Genomic DNA, 18402 nt, shown 5'->3' with positions numbered 1-18402 from the left:
TGTAAACTGTGTTAGCCACAGTTTCTTAAATCCAGAACTAGGTGATTTAGATCTTCACTTTTTGAAAGGGGTAGCTGATAATGTCACGAATACCCTAGAAAGTAGTTTAAAAAACAAAGTCAATTTCACTCATCATACTGGTTTTTTATGGATACCAGTATTCACAATGTGTAACATTAGCCACAGGAAATACTGCATTTCTCATTAATTTTCAGACTTGAAGACAAGCCTTATAATTATTATTATTAACCAATGTAGCAATGCCTAAATCAAAACTATATTTAAAGTCACAAAAATACTTTGAAAATGAGTTCTAATGTCTTCAATTTAAAAGTAAAATGTTTCAAATTATTTATTTACAGTTTTCAATATTAAATGTTTGAATTAAAGAACCAGATACTTAATGACAGATGACTCACTAAACACCTAACTTTTTGACCTAATGTTAAGTTTTTTGCAATTAGACATGAATCTCTGACTTTGCCAATGTAAACAATACTGCGAATGAAATTATTTCAAAATTTCAGGTTCTGGTACACGTCAACAAATTGGTATTGGTTTCAGTTTGATTCTGTGGATCATTATCACATTTTATACAACTAAACCTTTGTATTACTGGATCTATGAAATGTAACATTTTTGTCAATTACACTTTCCTCAGAAAGACTCTATAAATAAACAAAATATGTCAATATTATTTTAGGTTTGATTGTTATGTATGCAAAACTTCAAGATCTATTTTGAAATAAAAAAGAAAACTTTGAAATTCATTTGTAACTTTATTGCACAAAAGATAACAGGCATTCATCTATTAGACCAGACTAAATGAAATCCAGTCACTCAAACAGCACAACAAAACTTTGATGAAAAAACTACTTCAATCATGCCATACAACAACAGACGAGGCTTCCAACATGCCTACTTCTATCACATAAAGAGAAGGAAAAAAAAGCTTTTTCTGTACAAGACAAAAATATAACAAACTGATTAGTGATGCAAGTTGTTCACTCAGCAATAACTTTGCAAGCTTTCAATACTTTCACAAAAAGAAATTTTAAGCATGTACAATATGTCCTTATCTTCTTGACCTGTCAGGATAACTTGCCTAAAAAGAAATACTATTTGTTAGAATCATAGGTGCTAGAACCATAGAACACTAATTGTATTCTAAGGCATAAAAAAACCTTCACAACATTAAGATTTATAAATTCATTTATAAGTTAGTCAAGGGCTTGTATCTCTTTCTTTAAGTTTAAAGGAAATGACCTAAAAAAAACAACAAAGTTAAGCCCTTAGAACTACTACAATTTGAGAAAAATGAAAGTTTTATTTGATATGGAATGTTTTACATTGAGTTCAGTAATAAAAGTTTCAGCATAATAGTCATCATTAAACAATAATACAAAACTTCCTCTGCATGTACCTTTAACCTGATAAATACATTTGTCTATGGGACAAGCTGTGTGTGACACTAAAGCGGCTCCAAGCTGAACCCTGTATTTCATGGAAGAACTATATACCTTAGTTAAAAACTGTCATTAATGACCAAGGTCAATCATGAAATAGTTCAAGATGAAAACATTTGTTTCTTGACTGAATATAGTCAGATGACAGTTAGTAACATTTAATGTAGAGAGCACATTTCCTCATTTAGGTCCACAAATACATACTAAGATAATATATATAAATATCTGTGCTAATGATCGACAAATATTGAAGATAATTCAAAAAGTGAGTGAATTGGTGCCAAATGTAATGCTTAGCCTTCTTTTGAAACACATCAGCAGGGTAAATAGAGGGACCATGACCCCTTAATCCCCTGAAGAGGAATCCTTTGGGTGCATCCATTGTCTCTCTACACAGGAGCAATCATTTCATTAATTGATGAATTCGACTACTTCTAAGAAATCATAACATGAACACAAAAGATCCAGAGAACAAAACTTGTACACAGTTGAAATTGAAAAAGAAAAAAATGATTGCATACTTTTCTAAATCTAAAGGTCTTATACAAAACAAATTGGTTGTGATCAGCCACTTAAAATGATCATTAAAATGATACAAGCATGCCTAACATGAGCAAAGTTTAATTGATGATAGATTTTAAATAAAAAAGTAAACAAATGTCATTAGTAGTCCCTAGTTCTTGGGCTTTTTTTTTTTTTTTTTTTTTTTTTTTTTTACAATTCCTCTATTCAGATTGCAAATTCATGGGTGAAACTTGGGTGGACACATTCTCAAAAATGAATTACTAGCTATTTGGCCACACAGGGAAAACTCTAGTTTGACATAATTTTTCAAATTTGGCTAGTCAATCTTTATCTTGATAAAGACTATTATGTGTTCAGATATTTCCATATTTAAGAATTTAATAAATTAATAAAACATTTAAGAAAATGTGTGAACCATCTACTAGGTCTATATCTAAAGGCCTATCATTAGAATTTTATATACCCTGACTGAATAAATGTATACACCCTTAACCAGGATTTTTGTTCAAGGGGAGAGGGAATTGGGGTGGGATAAAAAAATAATACATTTTGGTTTAAATTTATCATTCTTTAGTCATTGAGAGTAAAATATTCACTCTTCCGAAAGTCATCAGCTTCATAGAGGAATTGTATTTTTTTAAAAGAACTTTTTTTTTATTTTACTTGCTTATTTTGTTAAGGGTTCTATCGTTTTTTTTCTTATTAAGTCTTTCAAAAAATAATTTTTAAAATATAGTCCTAACTACAAATATTTGCAATACAAAACTGCAAGGTTTCTCTTTTAAAATGTCAAGACTCTTTTTATTTGCTCTCCTCAAACTGAATAATTCAGGATAGTGGTTCTCAAATTTCAAGTCACTTTTGCTAACTTCTTTTTCCAAGGCACCTTTTTTTGGCTTCAAACAAATCCACACCTGATTAAAAAAAAATTAAAAAAAAAAAAAAAAAAAATTGGTACAGTCCAAGGTAACATGGTGCATTTTGGAAACCACTGACCAATTGGTAGCACATTTACTAACAATTTAAAAAAAAAACACAATTCTCCAGCAAAAGGTTTTATATATATATTATATCACATTTGTAATAAGAGGGTTTAACTTTTAAAAAAGTGGTACAGGTTTATTTGAAATGGAGGGAAAACAATGACATTACAAACTGAGTTTCAAATGTACAAAGAAAATACAGAGATTTACAATGGGCTGGGGCAAACTGTGGGTGATAATAGACACGCAAGCCTTTCTCACAAACAAGTCTATGTATGTCTATCATTAGAGCCAAATTTGGGAGATACCAACTTCGACCTTTCAGTTGCAAGTGCATTAGAGGAATACGAAAAGCAATCCCCAGGCGCTGATGTTAGCAGTGGCTAACTCGTATTGCCCATTTTCAAGTGCTATCAGTACAAAAAAAACTCAAGTGTGTCCAATGTTTTCTCTCTGTGCCAAACTCACGGAAAAAATAAACAAATAACCCATGATTATGACCATTAGAACTGGGATCAGCTAGCCCATTGGCTGATGTCTGACAGTTTGCCCATTCGCTGTAAATAAACTGCTTTATGTAAATTCCAAAAAGATAATGTTTGAACTTATTTTATAAATTTATTTATTGATAGAAATCCTTGCTATTTTATAGAATCACTTTCAAAAAGACATTCAGATATAAAATCTGTAATTGTAGGACAACTAATTTGTACTCAAACAAATGCCCAAAAGCATGACAAAAATATTAATAAGAAATAATGGTATTGAATAGTTAGTTATACAACGTTCATAATGAGTATATCAGTGTTTATCTAGTGATGGCCCATTATGAAAAGGGGAAAAATAAATACTCTAGAACATAAAAAAAAGACAACAAAAATCTTCAATCTGTTTGATGATTCAACATAAAATTCACAGAACAGAATCATCAAAAACATTTTTAGTCACAATTATAAATTTTCTTTTTAAAAAAAAATCGCTTATTGAAATAAAAAAAAAAGAAAATGAGTCATCTAGAATGAAAAAACATTCTCTAAATAGGGAGGATCCAATCAAATTGACGTTATGGAAGAATTTTAAAAAAAAAAGGTCTTGTTACAAGCTCAAGAGTAAAATCACAACAGAAAACAGGGCTAGCATTCATGGAATTTATATATAGGAAGGTGAAAACATTCTTTTGTCCATTCATTTTGTTATCATGTTATGGTTCATGTCACACAAAACTTATCTATCAAAATAAAACTATTTCAAAAACAAAAAAAAAAAAAAGATTTCTAAAATAAATATTTTGTCTATTATATCATAACCAAAAAAACTTTTTAAGTACATGAATAAAAAAACAAAATGTGTGTATTCTAAAACTCAAAACTAATTTAAAACTTTTTTTTCCTAATTTTGCTTTTGGGTTATTACTTAGACCAAAACTAAAAATAACATTTTAAAAGATACTGTATGAAATGATATATTTCAATGACTAGACCATGATAACTATGATACTAATGATACTCTAGGCTGTGAATCACTTGAGCGTGAAGATCAAAATACAAAACATTGCATTCATAGCATAAAGAAATAACAGGAATTCATCATCATTTCTCTTTTTCATCTTTCTTTTCGGCAGCCTCCTTGCCACCGTCTTCTTCCTCCTCATCCTCTTGGTGCTGTTGATAGCTGGTCTTGCTGTTGCCACCTCCGTCAGATAATAATGAAGGATTGTGATGTGATAGAGCAGCTTGATAGTTTTTACGAATTTTGTCAGCCCGTCGGAAGATTGTTATTTCCTGTCAAAAGCAAAAAAAAAAAAAGGGTAATGTTTATGTAGATGAAGAATGGCTACTACGAATAACATGGTATGGGCTATGGAGACAGAGCACAACAAGTATTTATGACAATACGTATTAAGAAGGGATGCTATTATTTATATCATCATAAAAAGTTAACCTATACAAGTGTACTTTTATAGTATATGTGGAGATTTCACTATGTGACAAAGTTAGCTGAACGTTGTAGGTCATTAGCTCAACAATATTTTAGAAGAACATTCAGTTTCACTTCAGCCCAAACCTGCTGTTTAAAGTATCGCCTCTCCTCCTCATCAACCAGCACTAAATTCAGATAATATCTGACAGAAAATTTCTTGTTGATGTCTCTCATGGTCGGTGTTAACTCATAGCCACTCAGAAACAACCTAATTGGTATGGACTCCCCTGGAATAAACAAGAAGAAATGTCTCATAATTTCTGGCAATGTATGGAAACCTAGCTAAACTAGGGATTATAAAATGTCATCATTTCACAGATAATTCTAAAATGCTCTAAAGCGTTTGGTTTATGTAAGCCTGTCATATTCCCTTACCTCGTACTGGTGCTCCATCCATAATTTCATATTTGGCTATGGTTTCATTCTCATTAAAAGTATTTGGTCCTGATAAAACAGAGAGGAAAAAAAGAAATGAGCACTGTGTCCTACTGTATGATTTATGGTCCTAAAAGTCTTAATGAAATATTATAAACTACAGTTATTTTGTTTCTTTAAATTTAAAACTAGGTCAGCAATGCTAGAGAAAGAATGTAGGCATCACCATTAAACAAGCTAAGAACTATATTCAAATATATATATACATATATATATATATTGTTGTAACTCTGCTCCCAAGCCACACTGATGGTGCGCATCAGAGCGCCATTCAACACAAATTGTAGAAGACATGTTTAGACAGGAAGAAGGACTGTTGTGGATCTGGCTAAAGTTATGGAAGTCTAAGCTGTCTTGACTCAAGAGATCGTCCTTTGTGCTATCTATGAACTGTGTTGAGGACCTGGGGCGGCACTGGGAAGTGTGTCGGTGGTCTGTATTGGTATTTAGGTAGGAAAGGACTGGTGTCACTTGAGATAGGACATTCTGGGACTTGATGGCTGAAGTCCATGCCTGTTTGTACTGTCAATAAATACCTAGTTTATTGTTACCTCCTGCCTTTCATTGAAAGCCTGCCTTAGAGTTACAACAATATATACATATGTTTTAATTTACAAGATATACTCATATGCTTATAAGTGAAAATTTATTTTGTAAACAAGTGTGTGAAATATGAACTTCCCCAAACAATTTATTCATGAAAGATATAAGATGAAGGATGTAGAAATTATGTATGAAAAGTTTAAGCTAAATAAATATTATCTTGGAAACAGTTCAGTTATCATGCTGTTAAAATTTTCTTATAATTTAGCTTTTTTTTTGTCTTTTTAAAACTACTTGGGGGTCAAACATAAGACAAATTCTTTAGTTAAAACTCACAGATTTTTATTCTAGTCTTAGTAGTATGATATATACAAAAGCAATTTTTTAAAAATGCATTGTGTGAAAAATTAAGGTTGGTTGATAGGTTGATAAGAAAATATAAGATTTAACAAAAAATGTCATTTACGTTTTTAAAAGTATCCAATAATAAAGTAACTTCATTTTATATCACTATAACATGAGACTAAAATTTTTAGTGCTAATAGTCTTAAATAAGGCTAAATCATTTAATTTTTTTCATAATTCATGGGAAATTATTTTTTTTAATTTAGTGAAAGCTTTTCATTGTTTTTATAACAGCCAAAAAAAAAAGGCAATAAATTTTAATATGCTTTTTTTTTTCAATAAAAACATAAAACTAAAAAAAAAAAATTCTACAAAATATTAAAAACAAGCAAAAAAATACAATGCTAAAGAGAAGTAACAACAACCTAATACTTATATATTAGAAAATAAAACCATCTTAAAAAAGAAGAGCTCAAAAATGAACTGCTTCAGGCATATTGGGAAACATCTCAAAATCTGAGGTAAAAAAAGGTATACCTTAGTATGTAATGCAAATTACCCACATTAGCAAGAGTAGAGGAAAATGAACACTGGCATTACAGGGACCTTCCCCCAGCCTCTCTGTCCATGTCCAATGAACATCCTATGACCTAACAAAGACACAAAGGTGCAACTCTCACTTGTAAACTGGCTATGTTCCTAAATGCCTGAAGCAGCATGCTAGAAAGGAGGGCAAAGAACCGTACAGACCATTACATAAAGCCAAAAAAAAAATTAAAAAAAAGAGAGAGCCATCATGCAGATTTGGCAGAGAATCTGTTGCACTAATTCCATGGCCACTAGGGGTGGTCGCCAATGTGTGTGTGAATGAGTGTACCTGTGAAAGTGAAAGTACCTGTGCCTGTGGTCTCACGTTTTATCACTTGCAACTCCATATGTTTGATTTTGATTCGCACCAACAGGAAGTAAATTTTACCAACTATCACATCTTTTAAATGGTATCTGGAGACCAAAGGAAATGAACAACTACCTAAGACATAATGCATTGACAATATTTAGAAAGAAAAGATGGGTGCAAGAGAAAGAGTTGTGTTACACTAGAAAAAAAAAAAGTAAAAATCTGTTTAAATTTATTGTGAAAATGAATTTTACAAAAAAAAAATTTCATTTCATAACATTAAGTGAACCATCAAAACGAATATTTCCATTCATGCAGATAATACTAAAAGTTCAATTTTGTAAATTAGGCAAGAATTGATGATATTTATAAATGATTGGTAGTCTAAATTTACTATTCTAAATTCTCTTATAATTTAAATACATATTTGTAGTCTAAATTTACTATTCTAAATTTTCTTCAAATTTTAATGCAAATTTGAAGAAGATAAGGTGAGTTTTTTTATTACTTATCTAACCAATTAATTAAAAAAAAAAACACTTTAAATTTCAAAAAACTTCCCCTGATATTTACTCAGATGAGCCATGTTCTTATTTGAATTTATCAATTTAGCTAATAAAAACTAAACTAAAGGCTGAAGAGAATTATTTCACAGCTGTATGGTTTAAGAAAAAAAGTGAATTCATTTCTCTTTTTTTTTTTTTAGTCCTTCTGAAAACATTAAAAGCACACAGAATGAAAAAAAAAACAAGTGACACCGGTGAACATCAAACATTCAGTGAAAGTCCATTTTAGTCATCGTCTGACAGCACTAGAGCCCATCTAATTACCTGCACCGGTGGTTTCCCTTCGAACTATGGCCAGCTCCATGTATCTTATTTTGATCCTCACTAGCAGGAAATAGATCTTACCAACAATCACATCTTTTAAGTGATATCTTCATTCAAGGCAAGCACAATGAAAAAACATGTTTTACTTTAATTGCTGAAGTAGTTTTTGTAGTGAACTAAGTAAAAAAAAAAACTCTCAGCCCTGACGTTTCATAAGAATGGTATATCCATAAAAGGCTTTATGTCATCAGCTAAACAACCAACCGCTTACTGCCCCTAACAGATGCTTGGGTACCCATCTGTGTTAGGTGAACTCAGTTAGCTCCTCGAATTCAGAAATTTTAAAAATATATCTTCACAAGAGGCTGAAACGGCTAAGTAGCCTAGGGATCTACTATGTATACCGTTACATCCTTAACAAAATAAATCCCACACACCTACCCCTCTACCACCCTTATGAAACCTTAGGCAGACCCTACTACCATTACAGCCTAACATAACCAACACTGTGTGGCAGTGCTGAACAACTGAAGAAAACAGCACACTATTTTTCCTTGGCACAGCCTGGAAAAGAACTTACAGTTCAGCAGCAAAAAGCTGGCTACTAGAAGAATTACATTACACATGAAAGATTCTTTTTTTAGAAATGCCATTTAAAGAAGAGGATCAACACTGTAAAGATACTTCTTTGTTAGAAAGAGACCCCCCCCCCCCCCATCTTTAATTAACTTTACTTAGCTCCACTTACTTGGACTTGTTATATTCAAATTCAATGTGTAAGCAGTCTTCAATACCAACTTCCATTTTGATGCTTGAGTTCATTTCAGGGTACTGTGACAAAGTGTGAACTATAATGTCCTGTTCTTTGACCGTGTCAGATATGCGTTTAACAAGTGTCACCCGTAGAAAGTATCTGAACAAAAAATGGATTAAAGTATTTGAAGTGCAATATCCTTTTTTATTATATATTTTAATATTTATATCATTTTGTTTTATCAATTAATTCTTTTTATCATTAATTTACTTTTCCTAAAAACTAATAGTCATGCATTTCATAGTTATCCACTATCCAAAAATGTACAGACAGACCTTAAAATAGCTAATTAGGTTGTACGAAAGATTAAAAAATTTTTAAAACTTCCAAAAAATGTATTGAATAAGTTAAAAGCTTTTATGAGAGTGGCTGGTAGAATTTTTAGTGAGTCTAGTAAAAAAAATAAATCATATTGTCAAAATTTAGTAAAAACTTACACTTGAATAGGATTTATAAAGCAAGCTACTTACCGTAATCTAACATTTGCTCCTGTGTATGATTCATAAGGCTTTTCAACTTGTGAAAATTCAAAATTATAATTTGTACTTTGAGTAAGTTCCCCTGGCCTTGCCAATTCTTTGACCAGAGATGTAAACTCTTGGTGATTTCCTCTGTCATAGTACAATTCTTAAAAGACAAGGGAAAAAATTACTTTGAAAAAAAAAAAAGGTCTTTTATCATATACAAACTATTTAAGTTTTCAATTTATTTTTTATTTTAATAAGTATTGAACAGTTTTAAAAAATGGAATTAATGCAAGAAGTCACAAATACAATGAAATGCCCCAACTTTGCCAGGAAAAACAAAAAACTAGCACAATTTCAATCTTTCATTAATAGGAACTAATTTAGCACACGGATAAACAGGCAGAATAAACATTAAACACTAGTGCTGTCATTCAATGTTAATGTTTATGCCTTTTATTTGTTTCAGCACTTAGCTATGAGACATTATTAATTTTCTGATGGAACCTCAGTACATTTTTAAAAACAAGATAAAAAGAAGGATGCACTTTAATTTTCCTAACTTGCAACAGAAAAATTATCTAAAAAGCAATCCAATCTATATTACTCACCTATTTGTCCAATAAACTCAATTTTAATTCCTTGATGTTCTAGCTTACTGCCACTTTTCCGTAAATTAACATTCACCTGAGAAAAAAATTAACTTTCATTTTGACACAAAACACAATATTTTTGGAGAAGTTAAAATTAATTTTATTTACGCAGCATCAAAATTTACTATTAATCTCTTTTTTTTTAAGCAAATGAATTCAGTCTAGAAATGAACACTGGCTGAGTGGTTAAAGAAGGCAAGTGTTGGAATCCTGACAAGATTTAAAACTGTCTCTGAGTTTGATGCTCGCTAGTTCCCCCATGTCTAATGTTATTATGTACCATACCCTGAGATGGTTGAATGCTGTGCAGACCTAATTAAAGTTTGTTTTAAGAAATAGTAGAAACAACCATCCTGCAGGAAAACATTGGAAATGGGCAAAAAATAAAAAGGTTAATAATTAATTGTTACTGAGATAGAAATAGTGGCAGACAACAACAAAAGAAAAAGGTGGCAGGATGATGATCTAAATCAAGAATAGAATCTGCACAAAGTCCCAAACCAAACCCTAACCAAATGAGATTGTGAAAGTGTAAGCAGTGTGACTAATGTTTCTCCTATCCCCCACAAACAGAAATGCCTTAATAATGTGTAGATCAGGTCTACATGGATAAGTATTAGCATAAGTACTATTTAACTAAGTAAATTTCTCACAATCCTATTTATATAATGTGCTAACTTCCTCAGTGAGATTATAAAAAGCATTAAAAACAAAAAAAAAGGATAAATAAATGAGCAATGGGTTTGTTGGTTGCATAATCTCTTCACCTACAGACCATATGGAATTTAATATGGAATTTAATATTAAGAAAGAGATCAGTTTAAATGTAAATTACTATCAGTTTTTTAAGTATTTCATATTTACTTCTAGTTAGTACTCTTTCTCACAAGTCTATAATAAGTGCACATTTGATCACTATAATTCTAAAGTGCAATCAGTTTTCTCCAAGTTCAAAAAGTATTTACTTTTAATTTAAGGCTTATGTTTGAGGCTGCGTTGTTTCGTTCTTACCTCTAGACTTTTTTGATACACTTTATTTAAGCTTACAAAAATATAATTAAAAGAACCTAGATGCACATTTATTATGGTTGTGCAATGAGAGTTAAGAAAAGCAATACAGCATATGATACCCTTAATTTTTGACATAATTTGTCAAACTGAATAGGCCCCTTAAATGGGGCCCTTATGTGCATTACCTTCCCTGCCAATAGAGCATATAATAATGTATGCATCATTTTTTTATGATAAGCAATGTAGTTAATTAAGCAACTTAGGTTCTCTAGATACTTTGCAATAGTCAAATAAAAGATAAACCACACAATTCAAACACACTACTTGCCGTTTAAACTTGCAGGTTATATAACGATTTTTAGACTAAGACTAAGACTGCTTTATTGATCCTTACGGAAATTTGTTGTGATTACAAGTACTCTTTTCTCATATAAGGACAACACAACAGAAAAATACACATAAATACAACAGACACAACATAAAGAGTTCATTCAGCCACTACACACAGGTATCTTGGTGCTTTTCATGTTCCCTGATCAATGAGTGGCGGTGATAGAGTCTGACCGAGTGAGGTACAAACGAGTTTTTGTACAGCTCCATTCTTGTTTTGTTTGACAGCAGTCGCCCACTTCGCGAAGACCTGACGTAGTTCTGATGGAGCGGGTGGCCGTTTCAATTTTTCTTAGGCACTTTTGTTCAAAAAGTTCCTTTAAATGTGGTAATGTTGTGAGTGTAATTTTTTATGCTTTTTTTATGATGTTTTCTAGACGTGGCAATTGTTTAGATGAGGTGTTGCCCTGCCAACAAGTTATTCCATATGTTAGCAGATTTTGTATAGTCGCACCATAATCTTTTTGTTTAGCTTAGAATTTTAGAGTGACCTACCTTGCCAGACACTGTTTCCCCATCAAAATAGAGATAGTATTTTTCTCTTTTCCCATCTTCTGTCTTGATTTCTGCTGTTCTTCGATTTTCTTGACCATCTAAGACTATGTCAATTTCTGCACTCTGCCCAAAGCCGAAAAAGCTCTGAAATTTTGAATGCAAGAGATAAAAAATAAAGTTAATGTTCAAAACAGTAATGCTTGAAATGTTGTAACTTATCAAACAAAGCAGATTTTTAAAACATGTTTCATATGCTGCCAGTGAAATCTGCCCATGTGGAGTATCACCAGAGAATGCCGACCACGTCCCCCAAAATTGCTCTCTTTACCAAAAGGCCCGTATAAGACACTGGCCCCAAAACACCCCAATAGAAAGAAAACTATATGGAGAGCTCCCTGATTTGGAAACCACTGGGCAGTTCATCTCATATATTGGTCTAGTCATCTGAATGCTCCAACATAACAATGAGAACAAAGAAGAAGATATGCTGCATAGTGTTTAGCAAAGGTGACAAATTATAGAATCAAATTATAAAACCTATTCATTTTGATAGATTGGGTTTGCAATCTTATCCATACACCAGTTTTACCTGCGTACTGGTATGTAATACCCTATATTACTGGTCAATTGATATTTGATGTACTTATAAAAATAAAAGGTTTTATGGTTATCTTTTGTTAAGATTCAAATTTTTAGCCAACTCTACAATTCTCTACATAACCCTTGTTAGCCACAGAAACAGATGATCTTTATATCATCTGACCTATTAGATAGATCACAAGTTCTAAAAGGGGTACCAAGTAAAAAGTTCCCCTTTCAGACCTTGTGGTCTATAGGGCAGATGATGTAAAGGTCATCTGATTTAGTGACCTATGGTTAATGAGGGTGTCGTGGCCAGCACAATGACCAACCGCCTTTACTTTTCACAACTAATGTCATGTACCCATTAGAGCTGGGTGGACTCAACACAGAGGCGCCCGAAGATCCCTAAATTAAAAATCCCAGTCATCACCAGGATTCGAACCCCGGTTCGGAAGTCAAGCGCTTTACTGCTCAGCCACCGCACCTCCTTAAAAGGGGTACTTTAGTTTTTAAAAAAAAGGGAAATTTATTTATTTATAACTTTGTCAACAACATGTCACCCAGTTCATGTATTACATCTAAACATGTAAACCAAAACTGCATTTTCTTTAAAAGAAAATATTCTAAAAGCTTTAACAGTAGCCACTCAGCCAATATGACAGATGTATAGCAGCAAACTAGCCAAAATAATTTGAGTTGGTAAAGAGAATAATGGAGAGGAGGAGAAAATGACAGCTTCTTTTTTACTTAAAGAAAGAATTCTAAGACTTCCGTTTGCTTTGTCTGCTCATTTTACCGCAAAAAAATTTTGTCAGATAATAGTGCCTGTTTTTAATGTTATAAAATTATTAGATCTAGATTAGCTCTAGAGTCTAGATCTATCTAGATAAATCATAATAATTGAATTATCTTTTTTTAAATCTAAAAATTAGAAATCATAGATCTATAGTTTATTCTATAGTCTAATGTCTAGTAATATATATATATATATATAGATATTATTTAAATATTTATTTACAAATATTATACTAAATATACTACTATATAAGTATAAGACTAGTTTTTAGTAGACTCTAAGTAGACTTAGTAGTAATGTAGTAGATATATGTCATTTATTAGTAAATCTATAATCTAAATGTAATCAATGTAATCTAAAAGACTAGATCCAGATTCTAACTAGGTTTTTTAAAAAATATTAATCTGTTAGACATTTAAAATAGTCTAGATCTAAATATATCCAGTGCTTTTTTTGTGACGGTACGCACCAGTATGGCACCAGCACCTTTTTCAATGTGGGGAAAAAAGTATACTTTTCTTGTATTTTAACGATTATTATTAATTTATTAATAGTTAAAAGTAAGGCAATCAATCCATCACTGAGTACAGCCACCTATTTTTTTTTACAAAAAAAGCACTGACTGTATCTAAATCTAAATTCACTGTAAAATGTCACTAATTGACTAAATCTACATGATTAGGTCATAAAAAAAAAGTTTTAGTCTTTAAATCTTTACAGACTATAAAGTCACTATATTGTGATTATATAATATACATATATCATATACTATAATTATTATAGACTATTATTAAATATCTATAGAGAATCTAGATTATTCTAGATTCTAGATCTACTCACTACTCCTACTGCCTACGGTTAGAAACGTCATATGACTTCATTTTATTGTAACTGTAAAACTATTACTATTAATACTAATAATAGCTTGCATAATATTTATTATATAATAAAAAGATGCATGACTGAACTGTAACTGACTGAAGATAAGAGACAAGACTTAAGATCATGTCAAGGATGGAGACAAAACTCAAAAGAGTGAAAATGTCAAAGACAAATGGTCATGATGATGATGATGAATGATGGTGTAGTCTAAGTCTAGATTACTAGATTAGTCCGAGATCTATTATTCTAACTGTAGTTAGACTCTAGACTAAACTAGATTCTTTAGATTGCTGTGATCTAGATCTAAGGTCCATCTCTCTAGTCTAGATCTATCTATACAGATTTAGATAAGCGAATGCACTTTTAACTTTAGACTTTAATGACAGTGGCTTTGATTAGACTGATTAGTTTCGTTTGGTCTGGTTTGTTGTCATTTTTTTTTTTCGCCCTCCCCTTTTTTTGTTTAGTTTTGCAATAAAGAAAGAAACGAAATGTCAATTTTGGAGACGTAAAAATAACCAACCATTGCAAACTTTATGTGATTTTAATATAACGAAGCAGATCTATGTGGAATAGAAGTATGAAATCACAATTTCAAAAGGAAGTGTATATCCAAAACAAGCGCTACCATTTTGCAGGGTCCTCCTACTGTGTAAGACGTAAGGGAATAATGTCGAAGTTTTTCTCGCTGATTACGAGATTTGCCGAAACTCAATAAAAGTTATTCTAATCCTCTAGATTTGTAGTCTAGAATTTAAAATCTAGATCTTTTATGTTTTTAATGATAAAAATCAAAATTATTTCACTAATCGAATTTTTTTTTTCAAAGTTTTTATTTCAATTTTGTAGAATATTTTGATTGCAGATTTCAGAAATGATACATTAGAAATGCTTGTCTATCTTTATGTAGTTGTTATTGTTTTCACATTCATTGACTAAATAAACTACCAAATATAGAAATATATGTTTAGAATCTAGATCAAGGCTATTTTCTGCATAATAATAATAATAATAATAATAATAATTTGTAAATATGAAGGTTCATAGTATATGAAAAATAGTTCTTATTATAATCATATGTATTAGTATTATAATTAAGTATATCTTCCTTTTGTATGATTAAATGATTAATGATTAAAAGTTGTGTTTGGGTGCATCCAAATGACTACACTCAAGATCAAACAGTGATTCTCTCGGCCTTTTGTGTGGCTCTTATACAGGAAGCATTCACCTACATCTAGATCTATATAATGGGCAACGTTGACATTTGAAAGCAGGATTACAAATAATGATGGTGCATTCCGGTCTATTGCAGTAATGCCCTAAATACGGCCGCGGGCCAGATCCGGTCCTCGACGTGGTGTTATTCTGCCCGCCGAAACTTCGCAACAAAATGTAGAAAATGTAGACCCCTGTCTTTCTCTATGTTTCTTTCATTGATTTCATTATAGGCTATATTTTTCTAGTATTCATTTTTTTTAAATAAATCTTATATAAACTCTGTCTGGTAAAAGTTTGAAGGAGGGATTCCCGCTCAGAAGTCTGGTCGACAACTGGGAGGGCAAGAGACGTCTCAAAAACCGGCCCTGCTTCATGCATGTGGCGCGTGGGCTGGTCAGAGAGATGAATCTACCGACAGAGCGGGCTGCTCTTTCCCGTCCGGTTCCTTCCCCCCTGCCAAAGCTTTCGGCATGCCGACGGTACAGAAGAGCCTACTTGACCCGGAGGTGACAAAGCGGTGCGATCCTACACTGCTACTACAAGCAGCCAGAGACCATCGCTCCGTATTCGGCTGGAGTGACCACTATCTACACGGACGGATCCGTGCAGTCGCTTGAGGGCACTGTGAAAGCAGGGTATGGGGCGGAGGTTCGACTCTCTGGTAATCCCGAAAGTGTGGAGCTGAGTGGACCCTGCAATGGGAAAAGCAGCACGGAAGCTGAGATGGAAGCAATGCTCGTAGCATTGAAGTGGGTAGCGGAAAGAGTCGGAAATGGATCCACGGCCTCAGCGGACGTGGTCATTTTTACCGATTCAATATCTGCCCTTGATGCCTTTGAAGGGCAGCTTGCAGACATCGGGAAGGTGGAAGCGCTCCTCGCGGTGGTGGAGCGTCTTCTACAGCTCAATGTAAATAGTTTTATACAGTGGGTTCCATCCCATTGTGGTCTGGTCAGTCATTAGAGGGCTGACTTTTTAGCGAAGGCCGCGGCGTCAACGTGCACCCAATATGATGAACCGTGCACCCTCACAAGTGTACGATCCCTAGCCGACACCCGTTTGTTGGCACATTGGTACGACAGTTGGGACGCTTCCGACAAGGGCCGAGAGCTACACAGGCAGTTGAGTAGACCAGACCGAAAGGACACGTGTTGGGAGCTCTGCCGTGTGGAGCAGGCAGTTCTAGCCCAGTTCAGAGTCGGACACTGTATAATAGGCACGTACTTTGGACGGTGGAAGGAGAGCTACGACACATGGTGACGCCACTGCGTCGAGGACGACGAGACAATAGAGCACATTCTTTATGAATGCTGAGCTCTGCATGGGGGACGATCGGAAAAAGGAATTGAGAGAGAGAGAGAGTACTGGTCCGTGAGCGGCAAAAGGTCTGTCCTTGTACGGAGACAAGGCGACCGTACAACTCACTGCCCGCTTCCTCTTCCGTGCTCTAAGGGAGTAATCTCAGCACGGTTCGTTACTAATGGGGTTTCTGATTCGGTAAAAGTTTGAACATGTTTTTTCTCCCACTTCCCATTCTCGCATCAAGTTGAAACTTTGCACAGTAATTTGTTTTAAAAAATAACCATTAACTATTGGTAATTCATTATTATGTTTTATATCAAATTGAGGGAAATGTCTATGCAAAACTAAAATAAATACCAGAAATAAAATCACCATAGGAACATGGAATGTGAGATCACTACGAGACGAAGGGAAAGTTGAAGAGCTCACACATGAACTTAACCGACTCCGTTTCAACATCATAGGACTCTCTGAAATGCGCTGGAAAAACATAGGTGAAACAACAACTGAAGATGGCCATAAACTGGACTACAGTGGACTACCAGATGTTCACGAACAAGGAGTGGGATTTCTTGTACACTGGAACTACAACAACTGCGTTGTGAATTGTTACCCTATCATGGGCGTAGCCAGGATTTTTTTTTCGGGGGGGGGGATTTTTTTCTCCCCCCCCCTCCCCCGCGAAAAAAAATATTATTTATGTGTGTGTGTGTACATCATCTTTATTACATTCTGACCCTTCATTCTTTCGGAAGACGTTTATTGTGCCCTAGAATAGGTTCTTCCTGGAGTTAGTGGAAAAATTGTAGATTCCCCGCCTTTGCCAGCAAGGATGTCTGGGGGGAGCGCTAGGAGCTTCCCAATCGCGATTTCTGGTATTGAAAGCCAACAAAATGCATATTCTGAAATATCTACAGTGTATTTTCCTGCTATTAAAAAAGTTTTGTTTCAAAAAACTAATTTGCTATTCTTACTGACTTAGACCCTCCCGAGCTGGTCGTCGCATTTGAGGTCAAGCTGTTTCCATAAAAATCTGTCACTGGTAATGTGTGAAGCCTCTTCCCACCTGCTCTGAGGACCTACATGAATGTGTGGCGCTAAGTTGTACTAGGATGTCATCGCAACTCTTATTATGCGTAATTCATTTTGTCGGAGAACATGCCCCGCAAACCTTATCCGACGCTCTATCACAATCTTACTAAGGGGTCGATTCCCACTTCGGCATTGGATTTCCTTGATTGTGAAGCGGGTCTTTCCAAATCAAGTCAAACGTCTATTGGTAGAAATTACGATGCGCAGGTAAAAAAAAATGCGGGTTTCAGAGAGTAAAAGAGAGAGAAAGAAGGAAAGAGAAAGCTGGCCTTGAAATTCCATTGTAACAGTTACACTAATTCACGGGCTAAAAATGTATTTTAGGTTTATGACCCCCGTTTATTAAAATTTAAAGAAAAAAAAAGGAGCTTTTCTCGACATGATAAACAATATATAGCTCGGAAACTATAGAAGTCAACGGGCGGGACGGCCCAGCTATTTATTGCAGTGAAGAGGCTACTGCCAGACAGTTTAGTGTTGGGGAGTTTATTTAATCTTTGCTTATATTTACCAAGAAAGTCCTGAATTAATTTTTTATGGTTATCGTGGCATTCTGGTTTATTCCAAGATATTTATAAAGTGTTCCATTCCTTGATGCCTTCAAATGCACTGTTAGTATTAACAGTATTAATGCGAAAGTAAAAAAGTCCCTACTTCGATGGGCGGGACATGTAGTCCGCATGCCAGACAATCGC

General features: G+C 33.6%; 1 protein-coding gene across 4 annotated transcripts; it reads right to left on the bottom strand.

Annotated features, from left to right (window-relative positions):
• Positions 1-766: 766 nt before the first annotated feature.
• On the bottom strand, positions 767-14858 carry LOC106061081 (vacuolar protein sorting-associated protein 26B-like). 4 transcript variants are annotated; one of them, XM_056043580.1, is made up of 9 exons: positions 14721-14858; positions 11833-11976; positions 9895-9970; positions 9290-9446; positions 8754-8918; positions 7155-7279; positions 5330-5398; positions 5039-5181; positions 767-4755 (listed from the first exon to the last, which is right to left on the bottom strand). In XM_056043580.1, exons 1-9 carry the CDS (start codon positions 14721-14723, stop codon positions 4564-4566), a joined length of 1074 nt encoding a protein of 357 aa, XP_055899555.1. In that variant the 5' UTR covers positions 14724-14858; the 3' UTR covers positions 767-4563. The 4 variants fall into 4 exon arrangements, with proteins under 4 accessions (XP_055899555.1, XP_055899556.1, XP_055899553.1 ...); XM_056043581.1 differs by lacking the exon at positions 7155-7279 and adding an exon at positions 8006-8112 and having other exon boundaries at positions 14616-14775; XM_056043578.1 differs by having other exon boundaries at positions 14616-14775.
• Positions 14859-18402: the final 3544 nt, after the last annotated feature.

The sequence above is a fragment of the Biomphalaria glabrata genome, chromosome 10 (assembly GCF_947242115.1).
Source record: "Biomphalaria glabrata chromosome 10, xgBioGlab47.1, whole genome shotgun sequence".
NCBI lineage: Eukaryota > Metazoa > Mollusca > Gastropoda > Planorbidae > Biomphalaria > Biomphalaria glabrata.
This window is presented reverse-complemented; position numbering and strand designations above follow the sequence as displayed.